Source organism: Trifolium pratense, linkage group LG4, assembly GCF_020283565.1.
Source record: "Trifolium pratense cultivar HEN17-A07 linkage group LG4, ARS_RC_1.1, whole genome shotgun sequence".
NCBI lineage: Eukaryota > Viridiplantae > Streptophyta > Magnoliopsida > Fabales > Fabaceae > Trifolium > Trifolium pratense.
Window position 1 is genome coordinate 41,112,314 of NC_060062.1, and position 21,022 is coordinate 41,133,335.

Sequence of the window (21,022 nt, forward strand, 5' to 3'; positions counted from 1 at the left end):
ATTTTTAAAACTTTATGTATACATCAATATATAATAAGATTATTTTAGTAAAAATATTATCCTTTCTCTTTCATTTGTATTTTTTTTTTTTTAAATGTGCAAATTATTAGTCAAATGAATTACTAGTTATGTTGGGAGGGAGTAGTTGTTTTAAGGGTAGGTACACTATAAGAATGATATTATTTAGTTTTTTTTTTTGAAGCAGAATGATATTATTTAGTTGACAAAAGTATGATTGGTTCCTTTTAAAAAATACAAGTATGATTTTTTTTTTGTAAGAAAATATAAGTATGATGGTTAGAGATTTAATTTAATCTTATAATAATTATATATTTTTCAGGATTAAAAAAAGAAAACAATGATAGCCGAATATTTGATTAAAAAAAATAAAAAATGAGAGCCGAATAGAGCAAAACGGCGTCGTAAGAAGAAGGAAAGATGGGTATGAAAAGTAACGAAACTATAAAATGATGATGAATGACTAATCTTGGCAAAATTACACCACCGGTTCTTTATTTATTTATTTTTAACACTTTAGTCCTTTATTTTTTTTGGTAACATTTTGGTCATTTATCTTTTTTTAACACTTTGGTCCTATCTTATTTGTTTATAACACTTTGATCTTTCTTTTAAACATTTTAGTCCTTTATCTTATTTATTTGTAATATTTTAGTCCTTTCTTTGTAACACTTTGGTAATAATAATAAGATAAAAGACCAAAATGTTACAAATAAATAAGATAAAAAACCAAAGTATTACAAAAAAAGATAAAAAATGACCTGTGATATAATTTTGCAAATAATCTTTAAGTAACTTTATTTTTCTCTGTTTCTTTCTTCCTTCCTAATATTTAAATGAATAATCTTTGAATATTTGAATGAATAATCTTTGGTGACAAATAGAGATGTTTTTAAGGAATTAAACCAAATCTTTTTTTAAGGGATCATTGGGAAATCTAAAATATCTTTAAATGACCATTTAACTAATTAAGCCTAATATTTACGAAATAGTCGATCATTCCAACTCAATATCTCTTAAAAAGTTCTAAACAGTCCTGGTAATAACTATTTTTTTTGTTTTGTTCAGTAGCCTAGTGACTAGACACACATTTAAACACGAAGAAATGTGGAATTTGGGGTTCGAACCCCGACCACTCCAATAATGTCCCTAAGGGCCCATTTGGTGCGCAGGATATGATATACAACAGGATAGTGATAGGATAGGATATCAGCAGGATAACAGTTATCCTCAGTTATCTTATCCTGTGTTTGGTAGGGATGGCAATGGGTAGGGTATGGGTAGGGTAACAACTTTTGCCCCCGTCCCCATACCCTATGGGTACCTAGGTACCCATACCCGTACCCGTTACCCGCATTTTTACTAAAAATAAATTGATCAATTATAAAATATCATATAATTTTAATAGAATTAAAAAAAATTCAAAGATTTTAATATTGACTAATAAAAATTATAAACAAAATTATTACTAACCTTATGTTAAAGTTCATATTTATGTTAAATATTCACATTATTTTTATATTATGTTATAAATAAACATTTTTATTAAAAATATGTAATAGTTTAGTAGAGCTGTATTGTTTTAAATTGATTTATATATATTATAATATAATAATATAAATAAAATAAATAAATATATATTATGCGGGTATGGGGCGGGGTGGGTACTAAGGTACCCGTACCCGCACCCATACCCGTTCATTTTTGCGGGTAATTACCCATACCCGTGTCCGTACCCAAAATGCGGGTTTTTACCCTACCCGTTGTGGGTAATTTTTGCGGGTACCCTCTGGGTATGGGTCAAATTGCCATCCCTAGTGTTTGGTGCACACAGGATAACAAACATGATAACTATTATATCATATTTTTAATACATATTTGTTCATACCAATATGATAAGATACATAACATATTTAAATGACAAAATTACCCTCGTAAAACAATTGTTATTTGTTAAAAATTATATTGTAATACTTTGAATTTTATAAATAAAAATATAAATAAGTAATTGTACAAAAAGAAAAAGTAATCAAATAACTTTAAATTTTAAATACAAATCATGATAAAATAAACAAATTAAGTTTTTTATATGAATCATGATCAAATAAATAACTCAATTATACATGTTAGATAAGCTAAATAAATATATGATATATGTAAATAATAAAACTACCATTGCAAAAGAATTATATTTAAGTTGTTATTAAATTTAAATTAATATTCTTATTTTGTAATTTTTTAATAATTATTTTAATTTAAAATATTGTAATTTTAGGAGAATTTTGATTTTTTAGATTATATAAATTACAAAATTACCCTTGTGAGAAAATCACATATATATTTAAAAATTAATTATTTTATTATTAATTTACTATCAAATTATTTTATTAATTTTCAATTTTTTATTTTAAAATATATTTTATAGAATAAATCAACGATTTTTTTTTTCTTATCCTATCCTGCTGGTAACCCAGCTCAAATTCAGGATAAGGATTTTAACTAGAGAAACAGGATAGGATAAGCTTCATGATTAACTTATCATATCCTGTTGTGTCACCAAACACTGGATTGAGACAAGATATGATATAGTTATCCTATCCTGTCTCTTATCCTGTGCACCAAACGGGCCCTAATAGTTACCATATGAGCTATACTTATTAAACACTCCTGATAATAACTAAATCTGACTAATAACTCTCAATCTTTTACTAGTAAAAGGAATGTTGAATTGCTCATAAGCAAGCATTGTGATGATGTGGCATGCTTTAGAGAGCTTCTCATATCTATTTAAAATTTGTCCCACAATTTATTTTGTGTGTCCATTCATCCTCCAAAGTAATTATCTATATGTTACAATAATAATGACTCCCAATAATAATGAAAGAAAAAAAAGAAAAAAAAAAGCTCAAATTACAAAAGAACAATGAATAGATATATGCTCTTTCATATTTTACACTACCAAACATAAAATATAAATCATGCATGCGTAAATATGATTTGCAATTTGCAAAATTTTACTTTAAATAAATAAACCAAATAAAAAAAATTACTCCTCAAAAAAATTTCATGCTTGACAAAATAAATAAATAAATTTTATGAAAAAAAATACTTTAGTTATATTGTTTATTAATTAATTACTATTGTGCTATTATTTTTTTATAAAAAAAATTAACTTTGTCACACCAACTTTTAAACTACCATTCTTTCATATTCCTTAACTCTTATTCCTTAACTATGACAAATAAATTTATCATAAAATCCTTTAAACCTTCATCTTTTCTCATCCCTAACCATTGTGTGTATAAATATATGATTTTATGCACAAATGATAAATGTTAATTTGTAGTGCAAATTTGAGTTTTCATCATCACTTTTCCTCAATCAACTATTGGATGGCATCTCTTCAATAGGTTCTTCATTTCTTCACAATTTATTAGTTTCATATATATATATATATATATATATATATATATATATATATATATATATATATATATATATATATATATATATATATATATATATATATATATATCAACTTATTAATTATGTCACTCTTACATATTGTGTGAAAATTCTAGACATCCTTATTTTTATTGATATAATGTTTGTTTTCTAACTTTTTTCTTATTTTTTCTTTTTTTTTTATTTCTTAACGTAGATATGACAATTTTTTCATGTGAATTAGGATAAAAGAATAAAAGAGGGATCTCTATTTTTGTCTTTGTTGCATCTTTGATGCTCAAGAAAGTCGATGAAAAACGACAATTTATGTGAGTATATATCTTTGAGTGCATTTCCACTATGTTATGTTATTATTCATAATACAATTTTTTTTTTTGGTACATTTCATAATACCATATTTATATGTACTAATTTTTTTTTTACAAACTATTTTTTTTTTTGTTATTCATCTGTAGTAAAGTATGAAACAAGTTTGAAGACAATTTTTACTTACTACCCTACAACAATATCACTTATTTTTTTCAAGGAAAATATCACAAATTATTAATACAACAAAACCATCATTTTAATTGTAACAAAAAAAAACCATTTTAATTTTGATATTACATATTCTTTGTGATAGAGCAGTTATTCATTTATATTCAATTAAATTTGTCTTTTGAAGTAACTGTGAAAATAAAACCACAAATCCACCTTAATTCATTTGTAAATTAGTTACAATAAGAAAAATGAATGTATGAGAAGATCAAGTTTCTTATAACGATAATAAATCATTAAAAAATTTGTGGTAAAAATTACTCTATAAGTATAAATTAGTCTATCAACTCTTAACATTTTATACTAATTATATATGTATTTCTTTTTATTTTGTGTGCCCATTCTTTATTGTTAAATATAACAAGTTATATATTAGTAATCGATGGTTATTATTGATTTGCACTAACAATGGTGATGTTGATTGATGATATATATATATTTCTTGGTAATTTGATGATTATTATTGAATTACACTAACAATTTTTTTCGTAATTATTTAAACAATCCACACTTCAATTACATAAACAAAATTGGACGGAGGTAAACCTCGCAAAGAAAAAAAAACTAAAAAAAAAAAAATTAAGCAATTAAAAAAAGGTAAACTGGACAATAAACTAAAAAATCCTCACAAATAAAAGTTGAGATAAAATTTCACCAAGTAAGAGTTTGAGAGGAAAAAAAAGTCAATATATCAACACAAAAATTGTATTATTGTTAAATATAAGTTATGTTTAATTACATATAGTAGAATAAGCGGCTATGTTATTTGGTACATACTTTCAAAGAATGTGATCAAATGATGAAAAAGGAAAAACTAATATCTATGAATCACATTATATTCTATAATTGAAACTTATTTCAATCTTTCTCACGAGCAATATTGTTAGCAAACCGCCTCTAACTCTTTTTGAAAATAATATGAAATACACCGTAGTAAAAAAGCAAAGCAACTTATGACTGCTCCACTACGATCCATAAAAAGAAAATATGATGCATCTCTTCAAACTTATGAGATATATTAGTTTTTCCTTTTATTTATTATTTTATACGAACACACTTAAATTTTTAATTTTATTTTATACGACTACACTATTAGAATAAAATATGATACATCTCTTCAAACTTATGAGATATTATAAGAGACTCACTAAAAATTATATTCATTGTGTCATTAATCTACAATATAAAATCTCATTTTCCCAAACAACTTTCTTATTTTTAATATAACAGAATTACAACTAAATCATGTTACTATAATTTAAATATATATGTCATTATACTTATCATAATTATTATTTTTCATTTCTAATAATATATTTTAAGTATGTTCTAATCAAACCTGCATGCATTCATTTGCAATTTCTTTGGTAGTTAAAATAAACTCCACCAAGTGAAAGTTTGACGTAAAATTTTAAAAGAAGTCAATATATCAGCACCAGAATTTTATTTTAATAAAATATAAGAAAACATAAATTGGATGGAAGATAATAAGTCGTTTTGCTATTTTATACATAATTTCATGGAATATAAGCAAAAGATGAAAAAGACAAAACTACCATATATATATATATATATATATATATATATATATATATATATATATATATATATAAATCACATTCTATAAGTTGAGTTTGGTTTTTTTCTTTCTCATAAACAATATTTTTAGCAAGGATGACTGCTGCTATAATTCTTATTGAAAAGAATAAAAAATATACCAAAATAAAAAAAAAACTTGCGAGTGCACTAATGAGACCCATAAAAAAATTAAATTAAAATTACACAATTAAGATACAATATAATACATCTTTTCACACTTATAAATAATATAAGAGATCATTTTTTTGACGGAATATTATAAGAGATCATTAAAAACTATATTAATTGTCTTTAAAATATATTTTTCAGCAAAAATATATATAAAAATAAAAAATCAATTATATAAACCAATACAAAATTTCATATTTTCAAATAACCCTCTTATTTTTAATATAAATTAATATTAAACCTATCTATTTCACTATATTTTAAAATATTATCAATCATTGAATTATATATAATGATATTTATCATAATTATTATTTTTCATTTATGAAAATATTTTAAATGTGTATTTTAATCGAGCCCGTGCAACGCACGGGTTTATTTCTAGTTACTATAACAGATAGATTAAAATTAATTTTACGATGTAAAAAAAAATTACGAGAAGAAGTAATTGTAAATCTTGATTTTTTTTGTTTATAATAAAAAAAAAATGATAGCCGAATAGAGCTAAACGGTGTCGTAAAAAGAAGGAAAGAGAAAGATGGGTATGAAAAGAAAAAGTAAGAAAACTGTAAAATGAATAATCAATCTTTGTTAACAAGCAACTTTATCCTTTTCTCTGTTTCTTCCTTCCAGAGAAGGGTTTTTGCAGGGTTTACTTTTTCTTATCCTCAAACAACAATAACAATGGGTTCTTTGGAGAATATTGGAACAACACCACCACCATCCAAATCAGAAGAAGAAGAAGAGGAACCAATACTTATGAAACAAACACAAAGATTCTGTATGTTCCCCATTCGCTACAAACAACTTTGGGAGATGTACAAAAAGGCTGAAGCCAGTTTCTGGACCGGTCAGTAGTACTCACTCACTCTTCTATTTTCATTCCTTTCTCTCGCTATTTTCATGATAACAACTTCTAGTTGGTAATGGTTGGGAACATTTCAATTCCATAATTCAAAATAGTCGTTAGTTATACACAATTTCCAAACAATAATTTTAACATTGAATATTTATTATTAGTAATATTAAATCATATTGCACCGGTTTCTCCCAAGGTATGTCGTCATAACTAATGAATTATGGTTTGGAAGATAGTTCTTTTGCTTACTCCGTCAATTATTTGAAGTATATGTACATTTTCTTTTGTTGCCAAAGACAGCCACTTTTGGAAACTACTCCCTCTGGTCCTTATTATAAGAAGAAAAAAAAATTATTTTTTAAATTCAAAGAATGTTTGATATGTCTGGACCATATTATGAACTAGATACATCAAACATTCTATGAATCTTAAAAGCAAACTTTTTCTTATAATAAGGACTAGAGAGGGAGTATAATTGAGCCCTGATGTTTTCGTGTGATGATTGATTGTAACTTGGAAGCATAATTTTTACCTTGATTATTCAATTTTAATAACTCTGAAGTTGGTTTACAGCCGAAGAGGTCGATCTTTCCTGTGATGTACAACATTGGGCTACTTTGACCGACTCTGAGAAGCACTTCATATCACATGTCCTTGCTTTTTTTGCTACATCTGATGGAATTGTGTTAGAGAATTTGGCTGCAAGGTTTCTGAATGATGTTCAAATTCCGGAGGTAGTGTTTTAAGCTTTTGTATTTCGCTATATTTAGTGCATTGGTAACTATGCCCTCGAGTTACCAATTAGTTTCACATACTAATTTCTTTGAATGATGTTAGATAAATTGAAGAATGAGCATTGGAATATGATATTGTACACATTAAACTATAGTTTACTTTTATTCTTCTGTTTAAGGATGGATTTAATTTTGATAGTACTTTTTGGTGTAACATTTACATGAACTTTATTTTTTCAAATTTCATGTTTTCTTTTGTATGCAGGGCCTCTTTTTCCCATTATTTTTAGCACCTTGTGTTTTCGCTGTTTGTTCCAAGAATTGTGATTTTGTTTTTCTTCTCTTTGGTTTTTATTTATTTGATGCCAGCACTTCACGATTTAACTTTTTTAACCATTGATTATGTTTATTGATAGGCTCGGGCATTCTATGGGTTTCAGATAGCAATCGAGAATATTCATTCTGGTATAGCTTAGTATTTTTATGTCCTCTTCTCTTCCTTACATAATATTTGCTCGCTGCCTGATTTGAGGATTTATTTTTGTCAGAGATGTATAGCTTGCTGTTGGAGACGTATATTAAAGATGCAAGAGAGAAGCATAAATTATTCAATGCAATTGATAATCTTCCTTGTGTTGCAAGGAAGGCTGAATGGGCATTGAGTTGGATTAACAGGTGACGGTGAAAAGAGAAATTCAAAATAAAGTTCTGCTCAATCTGTGAATATTGTTGTTTGAAATTATTTATGTAGTCCTTATTCATGTTCTAATTTAGAAGTTAAACACAGAAGTCATTAGAAATTAAACACAGAAGTTATACATGCATATTAGCAATATAAACCGAGTTACTTCAGTGCTACTTATTTTATAAAACTCTTGAGGTTGGAAGCATATACTTCACTACACACTTCTGGACAGAACTTTTTATGTGAATGACTTTTCGGATTTTTTATTTTAACATCCATTTACTCCATATTTTGTGAATTGTGATTATAAATCGTCAAGGTACTTACTTTTTAGCTTGTGTCATATTTAGCGCAATTATCTTTTAACTGGAACATAGAAATCGCTTTCTGATAACTTCTTGTAATGCATTGGCTACAGTTCCACTTCATTTGCGGAGAGACTTGTTGGTTTTGCATGTGTCGAAGGGATATTTTTCTCAGGAAGGTAGATATCTCAAGAAAAAACATAGAACTTCCCTTGTTTCTTTTACGAGGTTGTGATGAGTGTTGTCATATTTACTTAACTTTTTTTCTTCTTTTCCAATTGTGCTTTGCTTTCAGCTTCTGTGCCATATTCTGGCTTAAAAAGAGAGGATTAATGCCAGGTCTGACATTCTCAAATGAACTAATCTCTAGAGACGAGGGTCTTCACTGTGATTTTGCTTGCATGCTATACAGGTAGTGTTGATTAACTTTTTCATTCATTAGTCTAAATAAATGTAGTTGTATAAGGATGTAATGTTTTGATATTTGTTTCGGATGATTCAATGGATTGCAATTTCCTGCAGCTTGTTACTGAGACCGCTAGACTCCGAGCGGGTTCGTAATATTGTACATGAAGCTGTTGAAATTGAAACTGAGTTTGTCTGTGATGCACTCCCTTGTGCATTGATTGGCATGAACGCAACACTTATGAGCCAGTACATAAAATTTGTTGCTGACAGGCTATTGGTATGAAATGAAAATGTTTTTATTTTGCCTTGGTAACATGGGAATCAGAAGTTCTTCTCCAAAGATTGGTTACTCTCTTTTCTTTTTCGCCCTTTCAGGTTTCCTTGGGGTGCACAAAAATTTACAACGTGGAAAATCCCTTCGATTGGATGGAATTTATTTCTCTGCAGTGAGTATTTCTATTTCGTTGATATGATCTGTTCCACTATTTCTATTTCATCATTCTTGAAAGAAAAAAAATATTGATTTGAGTTGTGAACTGTATTTCATGACATAGCCTTATGTCAGTGTTTATAGCAACGTATCTATTATAAGTTGTTTCTAGTTTTTTTTTTAAAAAGCTTTCAATAAGAACTTATGTGAATTTGAACACTCTAAATAGCTTATCTAATAAGCATTTAATTAAATTGTTTATCCAAACACATAATACAATCACATGTGACCTAATATACGACATGATTGAGCAGAGGAAAGACCAACTTTTTTGAGAGAAGGGTGGGGGATTATCAGAAGGCGTCTGTCATGTCAAGCCTCCAAGATGCCGGGAAGAACTTTGTTTTCAAGATTGATGAGGACTTCTAATCTTGATTATTGTTAGTTAAGTTACAGCATCAAGTATTATTATCAATTAGCCTACATATAGGTAATTATTCTAAGCAGGTATTATCAATTAGGGCATATGTATAATATTTTTTGTTCTGTTGTTTCAATGGCATTGTAATGTTTTTATGGCTGCAAAAATGGCCAAATTACTCTATGTTTTAAAACATTCGTGCAACGTGTTGGTCAAAATCAATATACAGTAATCTCTATAGTACTATGATATCAGATATTTTAGTTCCTCAAGCATAACAAAGCTGTCTCATTGGTCCCTTAACAATGGAGACAAGTGCCGACCTTTATATAGTATATGAATTATTTATTATTTTTTATATACTAGTATAAGAATAAAATTTTAGGTTCATTTTTCTTTTAATAACCTTGTTATCTTAAATCGTACACAACCAAATTTCTAATAATTTCATTCTATTTAAGCTCAATATGTTATAGATTTGGATCATCTTTTTCACTTTCTCTCCATCATCGCTCTCTCCATCTCGCTATTCCTCTCCTCTTTTTTGTTAATATATCTTTAACATCATTTGTCTTTTATATATGAGAGAGGAGAGAATCTAAATCCGTATTTTGTTCGATAAATCCCCAAACTTAGCTTACTCACATCAGTTATATCACGAAGCCACCTATTATACTTTCTTTTTTTCTTTTTTCTTTTTTCTTTTTTCTTTTTCTTTAGCAATATTATTGCTTAAGTAACATGAATTGTTTAACTTTATGGTGGTGCTTAAAAGCTGTTGTTGGTTGGTCCCTAACATTAACCAATACAACCAACATAACTTTGTTTATCTTAAATAATTCAGTTTTGATTTGTCATCATCTAATTGTTCCAATTTCAAATGCACCTTATATTTCATGATTAGAATAAAAATCTGCCTCCCTCCCTCTTTTCTTCTTGAATATAAAGTTTTATACACTAACAAGTAACAACGTCTTAGTTGCATGTAGTCAATTACATCTAGACCGTTTAATTAAAATTGAAAATTTTAAAATTTGGGATACATATTTTAGATTTAGAAAGTAAAGTGATAATCAAAATATAAGTTAAAGTCTCTATCATTCAAATGGGGCCGACACTATCTAATCTTGATCAAACAATTCATATCTGATTGACCGTATTGAATCATAACACACAAGATCCAAATCCGTTTTCTCTTGTATATCTCCAATCTCATCTCTCCCTCTCCAGATTAGGATTCTCTAACTTTGTCTTCCCTATATTTTGATGACTAAGGTATTTTTTTCAAAGAAAAAAATGAGAAAAAAAATATAGAGGAAAATAAGATAGTAGAGTGCGTTATAATTGGATAGGAATTTTCTCATGTGAAAATCCATCGGAGGTTGTCCAATTTCAATCTCAGCCATACAATTCCCTTCAAATTGAGTTTGACTATGAACAGTGAACACAATGAATGACTGAGATCTCACTGCAAAAAAAATGTCACCGTAGAGAATTCCAACCGGTTATAATTATAGGGAGAGCAAGAGAGAAAGGTAGAGCGTATTTCTCTCCCCAAAGTCAGATATTTCATTTGATATCTCTCCCACTTTCTTGGCTTTCTTGACACACAAACACATTTCCTTGATGTTTCCCTATAGAGAATGTTGCCACATTGATCTTGTGTGGTCTCAGTTAGTCACATCTTAAACTGCTAATAAAGTCATTTGTGTAAAAGACCCAACAAATGTTAGCACAATAGGTCTCTCCCCACCACCCTGACTTCTTCTCACCAATTTCACACTAAAAACAGAACAATATGTCCCATTGTGTCATTTCTCATTGGTGTATAACCCTCTATAAGTGAATGAAATTTCTTCTTGCCAATTTTATTTGGACCCATTTTATAGCCACTAGCTGTATACCAGTTCAGTAAGACTAATTCTATAGGTCCACAAGATTAGCTATATATGATAAGAATCTTATCTTCAATATACTTTCTACTTAACGATAAGATGTAACACTGTTTTAAACCCAATCTTTTTTATTATTTTCTACACATTAGGACATTATTTCACAAGCTTGTAAGTATAATCCAAGTGACATGCTTGGCCCATTTTGTGGAAAATAGATTATCTGCATTATCTGTGTCGCACATTATCAATCTCGACCGTCAAACTAAATTGATGATCGAGATATATAATATTGATTTATTAAATAGTAACACGTTATTTTACAACCTTGTAAATAGGTGTTTCGGACTGGTCATGGCCCCCATCCGAATTGGATCTTTGGGCCCAATGCCTAGCTCCTCACACGGAATCTCTCATAAGCTCCACATAAGCCCATGTGATCAATGTGACCCGCAAAATATAGCGAGATCCACACATTTTGTTAACATCTTTAAAAGATTTTTTTCGCCATGTCACCTCAACAATCCCACCATATAAGAGGAAGCAAGGTACACGTTCATTCTAACCCCACGCTCCAACTCAGATCACTCATTGAATTGAGTGTCAGAGTGTCTGCAGGTACACCACCCAAAAAAAATCTCGCGCCACCTTTAATAATAATGTAATTAATTCACATGCTTGATCCCTTTTGAGATAGAACAAGTTAATCTCTTTAAAGTGGCCCAAGAGAAAGAGGTGTGATGTTGAGGTTCTCTAGTTTATTTTGTTTGTTTCATTTCATCTCTAAATGCTATAAGCAAAAATCAAGGACTCAGTTGTGTTTGTGATTTCAAGTAGTTCATTATCAATAAAGTTAAATAGGACCCTCTATTTGATGATAGGATAAGATGTGAGCTTTAAGCACTGTTTAAGATAAGTGTGGTGTTTTTGTACTTGCTAATCGTTTTCAAGGAAGCGACGTACACAATGATCACTAATGGCCAACACAATTTAATTTAACTAGAAAAAAATAAGCAAACTTTTGAGTTTGATTTTTGAAAGTAGAAGTAAAGACATGTGCTATTGATGTGAAATTCAAGTACAAGTGGAGCCTTAAGTCAAGGCCATGCAAGTATACACGTGGATCCATAATTACAATATTAATCTCTTGCCACGTAGGATTTTATCTTCAATCTTCAATATAAATTGTGGCCAAAGTGAAGCTACTAAATGTTCAATTGTAACAATTTAGAGACTTAAAATGGATAAGAAAATGTCTAAGTTGAGGAGAATTGTAAGGCAACAAAAGGGAAAGCTTTATATTATGAGAGTTTGTATCTCTATGCTTCTTAATTGGCATAAGTACTCCTAGCCACTAGATATATATATAAGCACTTATTTTGAAGCATTTTCAACCATGAGGTTTCTTTCATAATCTACCTCAATGGATTTGACCGTTGTCCATCAAATATAGCATTCAATGTTCTTGTATAGTTATAGTTATTAGTTACAGTAACATATATAGTTTGTGGTTGCAAAATGAGTAAAGATCAATTTCTTGTTCAAACTTCTAATCTCTCCTACCTTGTCTTGAAAATAAATAAGTTGATATTCTATTATTAGTTTCGAATGTGTTGTCACATCCATCTTGCTACTTCTTAATATTTTATCACCGATATATAATAATAAGAACTAACAAGATGAATGTGATATAATATTCTAATTATTTATAAAATGTCATAAACTATTTTTTATTATTATTATTATTTATTTGAAGGACGAAATTGGTGGTTTAGTGATTGAAAAATACGCTAATAATGTAAATCGCTCGTTTTACCCTTGAGGGCAAATTTGTAAACACAAACCATAGTATATATTGATGTACCTTATTATGCAATATTCTTAGGTTAACATAACATTACTAGGTAACAAAATATATCCTAGCTGGAATACATATGTGTTTGTTAAATTTGAAAATGAAATAATCTAATAGAATCCATACAAAGAAACCTGAAATTGAGGCAGAAATTGGTATTTGTTATATAGTATTTGTTTGAGTAGAGAGTAGAAACAGGGCTGGAGTTGGACAGTCCTACAAGGATGAGCTGTTGAGACAATGTGATGAAGACTGCTTTGTCGTTTTTGTATCAATAAGGGACCATCCTTGTCGAATCCTACGTGTATAGGTTCTATTTCTAATACATTCTTCACTAATGAACACTAGCCACTACCTTCTATATATATATTTGTGTTGTGTGTATACTATCACAACATTCACAAGTTATTGTTCTATATATAGTTGTAAATTTTGTTCTAAACAAGTAGATTTTCTATAAACTTACTATATATGGCAAGACAATCGTTATCGATGAGAATTCCAAAGTCTCAATTAATGAAAAGATGTTCAAGGCAGTTCTGGGAGCAGAAAACTAGATTATATATTATGTGGAGGTGCACAGTTTTGCTTCTTAGCTGGGATGATAAACTTGATAACTAAGGGGTCAAGAACCTTTTTTTTTTTGGTGCCGTACTATGTGCATAGTCACAAACTGCGAGTAGTCTCGATCAGAGAATGAATCCTCTCATATGTAATTTACACATTAGAGGATCCGTTCCGTCTTTGCGACGACAAATGTGAGTTTAGTATTGTAGAATGTTATTGTATAGGTGATGTCAAAAACTTGCTTTAAGTTTTATTTCATGTTTTTATTCTCTTCTGGTGTAAAGGAACGTACTTATAAATATATTTTGAGGTTTTATTTTATCTCTTTATAATAATGAATTTGGTTTTTAATCTCAATATTTTCTATTTTTTTTCTGTCTGTATATGTAAATCTTCTTAAGCCATTATAGAGTCGTTGAATTAAGTGAGAGAAAATATATTATCTCCGACTTAATCCAACGGTTCTACATTGAACTGCACCGTACCATGCAGTCACTGTTGAGGATCCGTACGCGCCTTCCCACTGTTCCCACTGCAACAGAGAAAGCTTACGGATTACTAGATACAGTCTATTGAATAATTGAAATTGATTTGGATTATGTGATTAACGAGATGAATTATCAGGTAGTGGTGGACCTTGTAAACTATTCAAGAGAACATGTTTTGAGTAAGGCTCTATCATAAGAGTGTCAGAATTTTCTTTAATGAAAAATGGAGTTAATATTCAATTTGATCCTTAAAATTGTAAGATTGTATCGATCTAGTCCCACATACTATCTTATATTCTAAAACCATCCTAAAAATTGTAAAATTTTAATCAAATTCGTTCCTCTATGGCAATATTTATATCTAAGATGATATTGTGATACATCTCAAAATATTTACACAAAGAGACAAATTTCATTGTTTTGCAACGTGCTAACAACCATTTTAGTCACTAGAAGTATAATGTCTGTATAGAAATTGCAAATATATCTCTAACATGTCTTTTGTCGGTAATTCTATAGAACTGATAAAAAACACATTCAAAGATTAAATTGATCATCTAAAAATATATTTGAGGACCGAAATTACTAATAAAAGATACTCCCTCCGGTCCTTTTTATAAGGAACACTTAGGGCAAAAAATTTGGTCCTTTTTATAAGAAACTTTGACCAATTTTCAAATGTTTTAAATGTTCAATTTCACTTATGCCCTTATTTATTATGAGAGAGAATTTAAAAATAAGTAAGTTAATTGAATAAAGAGTAATTAAATAAGGGTATACATGGAATAAATTAAAATTTATAAGAGTATTAAATGAAAATAACTATGTTAAATGTGCTTCATTGGTCTGTGTGATTTTTTCAAAGTGTTCCTTATAATAAGGACCGGAGGGAGTATTGTACTTTATAAATATATTTGCAATTTTAATCCAATGTAACACCGAGTTACAAAATATAACACTAAGTTACAATTCTAAGAACTAAAATATTGACAATCCTTCAATTTCAGACACCAACTAGTAGTATTTACGACGAGTACGTAAACAGATGTTGACATCCATGCGACACACAACATGAATGCAGGCAAAAAGTTGTCAATTTTAGTTGTTCAAATAACATTACTCTTTAAATAATCATGTGTTGCAAACGCACTCTACATAACAGTTTCCCCCTCCCTTAGGTTGAGTTTCATTGACCTACTTTGAAAGTTACAGATTCATTGGCAGTTAATGTGTTGTGAAAAACGTTTAGAATTGAAGTAGGAAACGTTTCTTTTAGGCACATCACATTGTTTGAACTTTGAACATAATATTGCAGCATCAGTTCAAAAAGCAGCTTCTACTATAGAACAAAAATGAATTAAAGCACTTCCAAAAAGGAAAGTATATTAAATTAATGCCAAAGATCATCTATATATTATAAATAATTGCCTAGTATGACTTAAATACGCTCCATTGTTTCTTTTTCAACTTCATATAGCAGATACAAAAGGCAACTCATATATTAAAGGCCTTTAACACAGAGTTCCTTTTGCTATCTTGTAGAATTGAATCCATTTTCCTGCTGATCTCCAGAAAACTTCGGAGTTCCGGACTTACTTTGGCCGCCCTGCATAATTTAAAACCAAACAAAAAATATAGAAACAATTAGCATCCATGCTGGAGAATGGAGATACACTACTTTCTATCAGAGCATAGAAAAACATTGAAAAAAATTCACTTGTCCCTGTGACCCGGATAAATTAATAGAATGAATGCATCTTTTTTAAATTGGGACATGGATCACTATAGCAAAGAAACAAATATTAAAATCATATAAGATGTATAATGATTAACCACTTACTGCTCCCTTTTGGGCAGTCAACCTCCGGATTGATGGCGCTCGTGCCATTGAGGAAGCAGCTGCAGCTGCCGCAACACGTATTCTGCAAAATAAAATTTGTATATAAAATTAAAGTTCAGATTTGCAGCAGTTTCGTCAACATCAGCAGCTTGACTATTGAAATGTTGTACTCTGGTACTTCCCATTACCTCTTATGAACGTCAACATATTCATCTGTCTCGTCCACAATTTCTTCCTGCATCCAAGAAGCAATTACATTCAGTTTTGTGTGCGGAAAAGAGATTAAACAATTGAGGGATGCACGTATCTCAGAAGAAAGAAATTTACTTGTAGAAGTTCTTCAAATACATCTTCCAAAGTGATAATACCAATCACTTCACCATCATCAATAGTTTCAGAAGGAGAGTTTAACGTAACATCACCACGCTGCAAACCAGTTTGCTTATTAATGCCGGGAAGCTTTGAAGGCTTGTCAATGTCAACAACAACATTTTCTGATTTTACATCCTGCTTTTGTAGCAATGGAGTGGTTAACTGTGAATCCCCACCAACTTTTTTCTTTGCATCAGATTTCTCTTCATCAATTATTTGTGGAGTTTCTTTGCCTTTTCCCTTAGCCCTAACAACAGCAGCCATATGACTACTTCCCTTTTGGAACTCATTCAATATATCGTAGAGAGGCATATCGGACGGAACCCTTTAATTATATAGCATTAAACAAATTAGGGATATTTCACTATAAGTTTGAAAGACCACAACAAGGGAATAAATTTATAAAAACACACCGTGGAATTCTCCGGATAGATACAGCGCTGACGGGGGTCTCTGTTTCAGGCCGTACAGTAAGAAGATTTTTTACCTAATTATAAAAAGGAAAAAGAAACATGTAAGAACGAAAGAACCTAAAAGTAATGAGATTATATAAATAAAGTCAAAATGTGGGAAAATACACACAAGTAGAAGCCCAATAACATTCTTGTGATTTCCAGAATAGACGGGAACTCGGCTGTGCCCACGAGCAAGAATTTTTCCCATTGCCTCCCTGATTTGAGATTGGAAGGATAAAAGAAGTTTTAAGGAACATAAAAAAGAGGGGGAAATATATGATTCTAACTTACAAGTGAAGGTAGATTCTACTAGTTTGTGTGAAACATCAATAAACTTTTTTCACATGATCTAGTAATTGGCGTAGTTGAAAAGAAATCCTCAGCAACAATAAGTCATAAAAGAGGAAGCAAAGCACAAATGAAATCTTTGTCCAAGATAAAAGTCATTTTCAAAACAAATTCATTAACTTATTGGCAACTGATAGAAATATGGATCAAGAGATGGGCCTTGAAGCTGAGCCCAAAGTCCCAAACCAAAGAAAGGAAAGGGAATTAGGAATGATGAGGTGGACAAGTGATGATGTGCATGGGAGTGAGTGCTATAAAGGTGGTGTCAGTGAGGGAATAATATTCATGCCAGAAGTGGTTATTTTGTGGGGTCACTTTGTGACTTAGGGAGCACTTTGTTGCTTTTGGGGCTATTAGCATCTTGCTGATAGTTTGTTACCAGTTTTTATGCTATTTTCTCTTTGTAATTTCAGGGTACCATTAAATACAACTTCCCAATTTCTCTATATTTTCTGTGTACTTTCACTATTTCATTGCTTATTTCATACACACACGTATCAGCAACCTACTGAAGAAAGCTTACCAGTCCAATTTTGAATTAACGTCTAAAGAAAATGTTGATTCAATAGGAGTCATAGCCTCCTCAGCAGTCTGTTCAAAAACACAAATTAAAAAGGAAAAGAAAATTTAAATAACATGATGGAAAAATAATGCATTAAATAGGCTTTTTGTACAAGCAAATGGCTTACAACATGATATAGTTAACAATGAAGCAAAACTTAGAGAGAAATCAAGTATGCATCAGATATGCATGAGAATGTATTACATTACTAATGGAACTCAAGATAATTGGATATAAACGGAGAGTTTTGAAATAACATGGCATGTCACAGTGATAAATATTTAATAAACCCTAGTTCCCGATTCCATTTCTTATTCCATTGATGCTTAACAGTGTCCCCAAATAGCAGACACTAGTAAAATTTTCCAAGTAAATAAAGCGACCTTTGCATGTTTCTACTTTCCACCATCATCAATAATGTATATATTGAAACTAAACACAGGAAAGAAACTTCATATTCTGCTGCATTGAATATCATACATTGAAAAGCTGTATTGTATTGACATGAAAAGGAACACTAACAAATAGGTTGACATTAAATGTGGAAGGTGAATTGCAGCACTTACCTTTTCGGTTAAATCAAGTGCTCCACTGATAATTGTTGTCTCATCATGTGTAAGCTCACCTCCTTTCCCAGCCTAAGGAAAAAACATGTTCAACGCATATTCATCAAATACCAAATTGAAAATAGTTAGAGTAACTTCACCAAATTTAACAAGAATTATTTTGTTTACTAAAAAAAAGAATACTGATTTATACCTCCTTGCCATGAATGGAGACAAGAGCTTTTAACTGTGCACGCCTAAATAAAGCCTCATCATGCCCCAATAGGTAATCCAGAACCTGGAACAAATACTCGTTAGGAAAAGAAATACTTGGGAGCATCATAATTAAAACAAAAGCCATCGCCTACCGAAACGCATGCCAAAATATTTATAATCTTATATCGTCATTGCACGATAAGAATTAAGAACATTCTTTTAAAGTAGATGTGACAATTATAATTATCTGCACCAACCAACTTTTAGAAGGCCCTAATATGTATATGCATCATCATATCATAATCAGCACATCATCTTTGCATATTGATGTGTCATGGATTGGAAATAATACACCATGAGATGATATGCTATTAATTTCCTTTTTTTTTGGTGTCCTCTTTTCAATCACATTATATTGTTTACCAAAAGAATGCCACTGAACAACTCATCTGTAGTATAGTAGAATATACCTTTCCAACGGGATACGAAACTGGGTAACATACAACCATTAAAATCCGCACAAGCCACGCAAAATTGGCACCTACAGCAAGACCATATCTACTACAAATTGCTTGCGGAATAACCTAAAATCAGAGACACAAATTATTATTAGTTTATAAAAAAAGACTTGATAAAATTATTCGGGTTAAGATGTTGAGATTAAACAAAATATACAAAAGGAAAAAATAACATACCTCCCCGAAAAAGAGAACAAAAGTAACAGAGAGAATGATTGCAAGAAATTGATTGAAGAGCTTATCTAGGTATAGAGGAAGAGCCTGCAGATTGGAAGTTTGAAAGCCAACGGCTGTCAAAAAGTTAGACAGGATTTAAGAATCAGTATAAAGTGTACACAAATTTTTTAAAAAGTAAAAATAAAAAAGCATAACAAGATTCTGTTTTGGATAAACAACATAATTAAACACTTATAGCATAAAAGTTTATCAGATACTCCAGCAGTGTTGTACTTGTTGTAGCTTATACACGCTGAGCTCAGTTGGCAGGGACACAACACAACACACTATATGTGCAGAGCCAGGATTCTAACCCTGATACTCCACTCCACTTATTCAGTTTTAAGGTGAATTTTCCAGCCAGAAACTCTGTCAACGAGTCTGGCAAGTGTTCATGTGAATTCTCAGAAGGCTATATATAATAATAATTAAGATTGAAATTGAATTACCTCCATGGCAACAGCATTACAGAGAAGCAGAGTAACAAGAAGCTGATGTTGTTTTTTAACCACAGGAAGTATAATCGCTGCATACATACATACATACGGTGACAAAATCAATCAATTAATCAATAATAATATTAATTAAGGAAGAGGATTATTATTAATTAATTAATTAATTACCGGCTTGTTTTTTCTCAGAAGAAGAACCACTACGTTCAAGAATTTCAAGGTCGACGAGGCTGAGAGACATGAGACCGAGAGTAAGACCGGACATGATACCGGCGAAGAGAACAAGAAAACAACAGATTCCGGCGTAAGCAATCCATTTAACGGATCCAAAAGGTATACCTTCGTTAGCGAGAGATAAGTGATCGCGAGTCAACATCCGACTCACCGTCAACGCATTCAACAAATTCATCATCGTCATAATCTTCTTCGTCTTCTTCTTCTTCTTCTTCTTCCTTTCAGTTTCTTTGTGTTGATGAAGTAGGTCACGTGCTTTATTATTATTATTAATCGATGATGATGATGGGTGTTAGGTTTGACGGTGATGGTGATTCCACGTCATATAGTAACTAAACAACGCATCCCGCGTTACTTCTTTTCCTTGCTTACTTACCCCCACATCTGTTTCTTAACATTTTTCTTCCTATACTATTGGATGGATTGGATCATTTCCCACAAAAAATCAAATAGAAAAACTCTTCTACCAAAAACAAAGAAAGAAAAACTCAATAATATACTACGTACTCCTATATTAATTTTTTTAAAAAAATTTGTGTCAGGTAGCCTATTAGCTAAAAATTTCAGGTAAATGGATGAGGTATTTGGAGTTCGAACTTCAGTCATGCATATAAAATACTCATTTCGGACACAAATATAAGAAGAAAAAAAAAACACTAAATTTTAGACACAAATATAAGCAAAATTCAACTACTTTTAAACTAATTAATACTATTATTCTTAATATACTATTATTTAATCATTTTAATTTTCAAAGGATAATATAGTAAACTTAACTCATATTTTGCATTAAATCAAGAAAATTAACTACACTTAACTAAATTTCTTAAATA

General features: G+C 30.2%; 3 protein-coding genes across 4 annotated transcripts; 2 read left to right on the forward strand and 1 right to left on the reverse strand.

Moving 5' to 3' along the window:
• Positions 1-6,353: 6,353 nt before the first annotated feature.
• On the forward strand, positions 6,354-9,872 carry LOC123919609 (ribonucleoside-diphosphate reductase small chain A-like). Its single transcript, XM_045971566.1, has 9 exons — positions 6,354-6,637; positions 7,220-7,380; positions 7,797-7,845; positions 7,929-8,055; positions 8,484-8,549; positions 8,666-8,782; positions 8,893-9,055; positions 9,154-9,224; positions 9,523-9,872. The coding sequence occupies exons 1-9, from the start codon at positions 6,361-6,363 to the stop codon at positions 9,635-9,637; spliced, it is 1,146 nt and encodes a 381-aa protein (XP_045827522.1). The 5' UTR covers positions 6,354-6,360; the 3' UTR covers positions 9,638-9,872.
• Positions 9,873-12,690: 2,818 nt separating this feature from the next.
• LOC123919611 (small polypeptide DEVIL 5-like) lies at positions 12,691-13,076 on the forward strand. The gene has a single exon (XM_045971569.1). The coding sequence runs from the start codon at positions 12,762-12,764 to the stop codon at positions 12,870-12,872; it is 111 nt and encodes a 36-aa protein (XP_045827525.1). The 5' UTR covers positions 12,691-12,761; the 3' UTR covers positions 12,873-13,076.
• Positions 13,077-15,788: 2,712 nt separating this feature from the next.
• On the reverse strand, positions 15,789-20,657 carry LOC123919610 (DUF21 domain-containing protein At4g14240-like). 2 transcript variants are annotated; one of them, XM_045971567.1, is made up of 13 exons: positions 20,127-20,657; positions 19,953-20,029; positions 19,465-19,548; positions 19,240-19,353; positions 18,768-18,851; positions 18,575-18,646; positions 17,970-18,037; positions 17,226-17,313; positions 17,057-17,130; positions 16,599-16,968; positions 16,460-16,506; positions 16,272-16,353; positions 15,789-16,037 (listed from the first exon to the last, which is right to left on the reverse strand). In XM_045971567.1, exons 1-13 carry the CDS (start codon positions 20,371-20,373, stop codon positions 15,963-15,965), a joined length of 1,482 nt encoding a protein of 493 aa, XP_045827523.1. In that variant the 5' UTR covers positions 20,374-20,657; the 3' UTR covers positions 15,789-15,962. The 2 variants fall into 2 exon arrangements, with proteins under 2 accessions (XP_045827523.1, XP_045827524.1); XM_045971568.1 differs by having other exon boundaries at positions 19,465-19,577; positions 20,127-20,180.
• Positions 20,658-21,022: the final 365 nt, after the last annotated feature.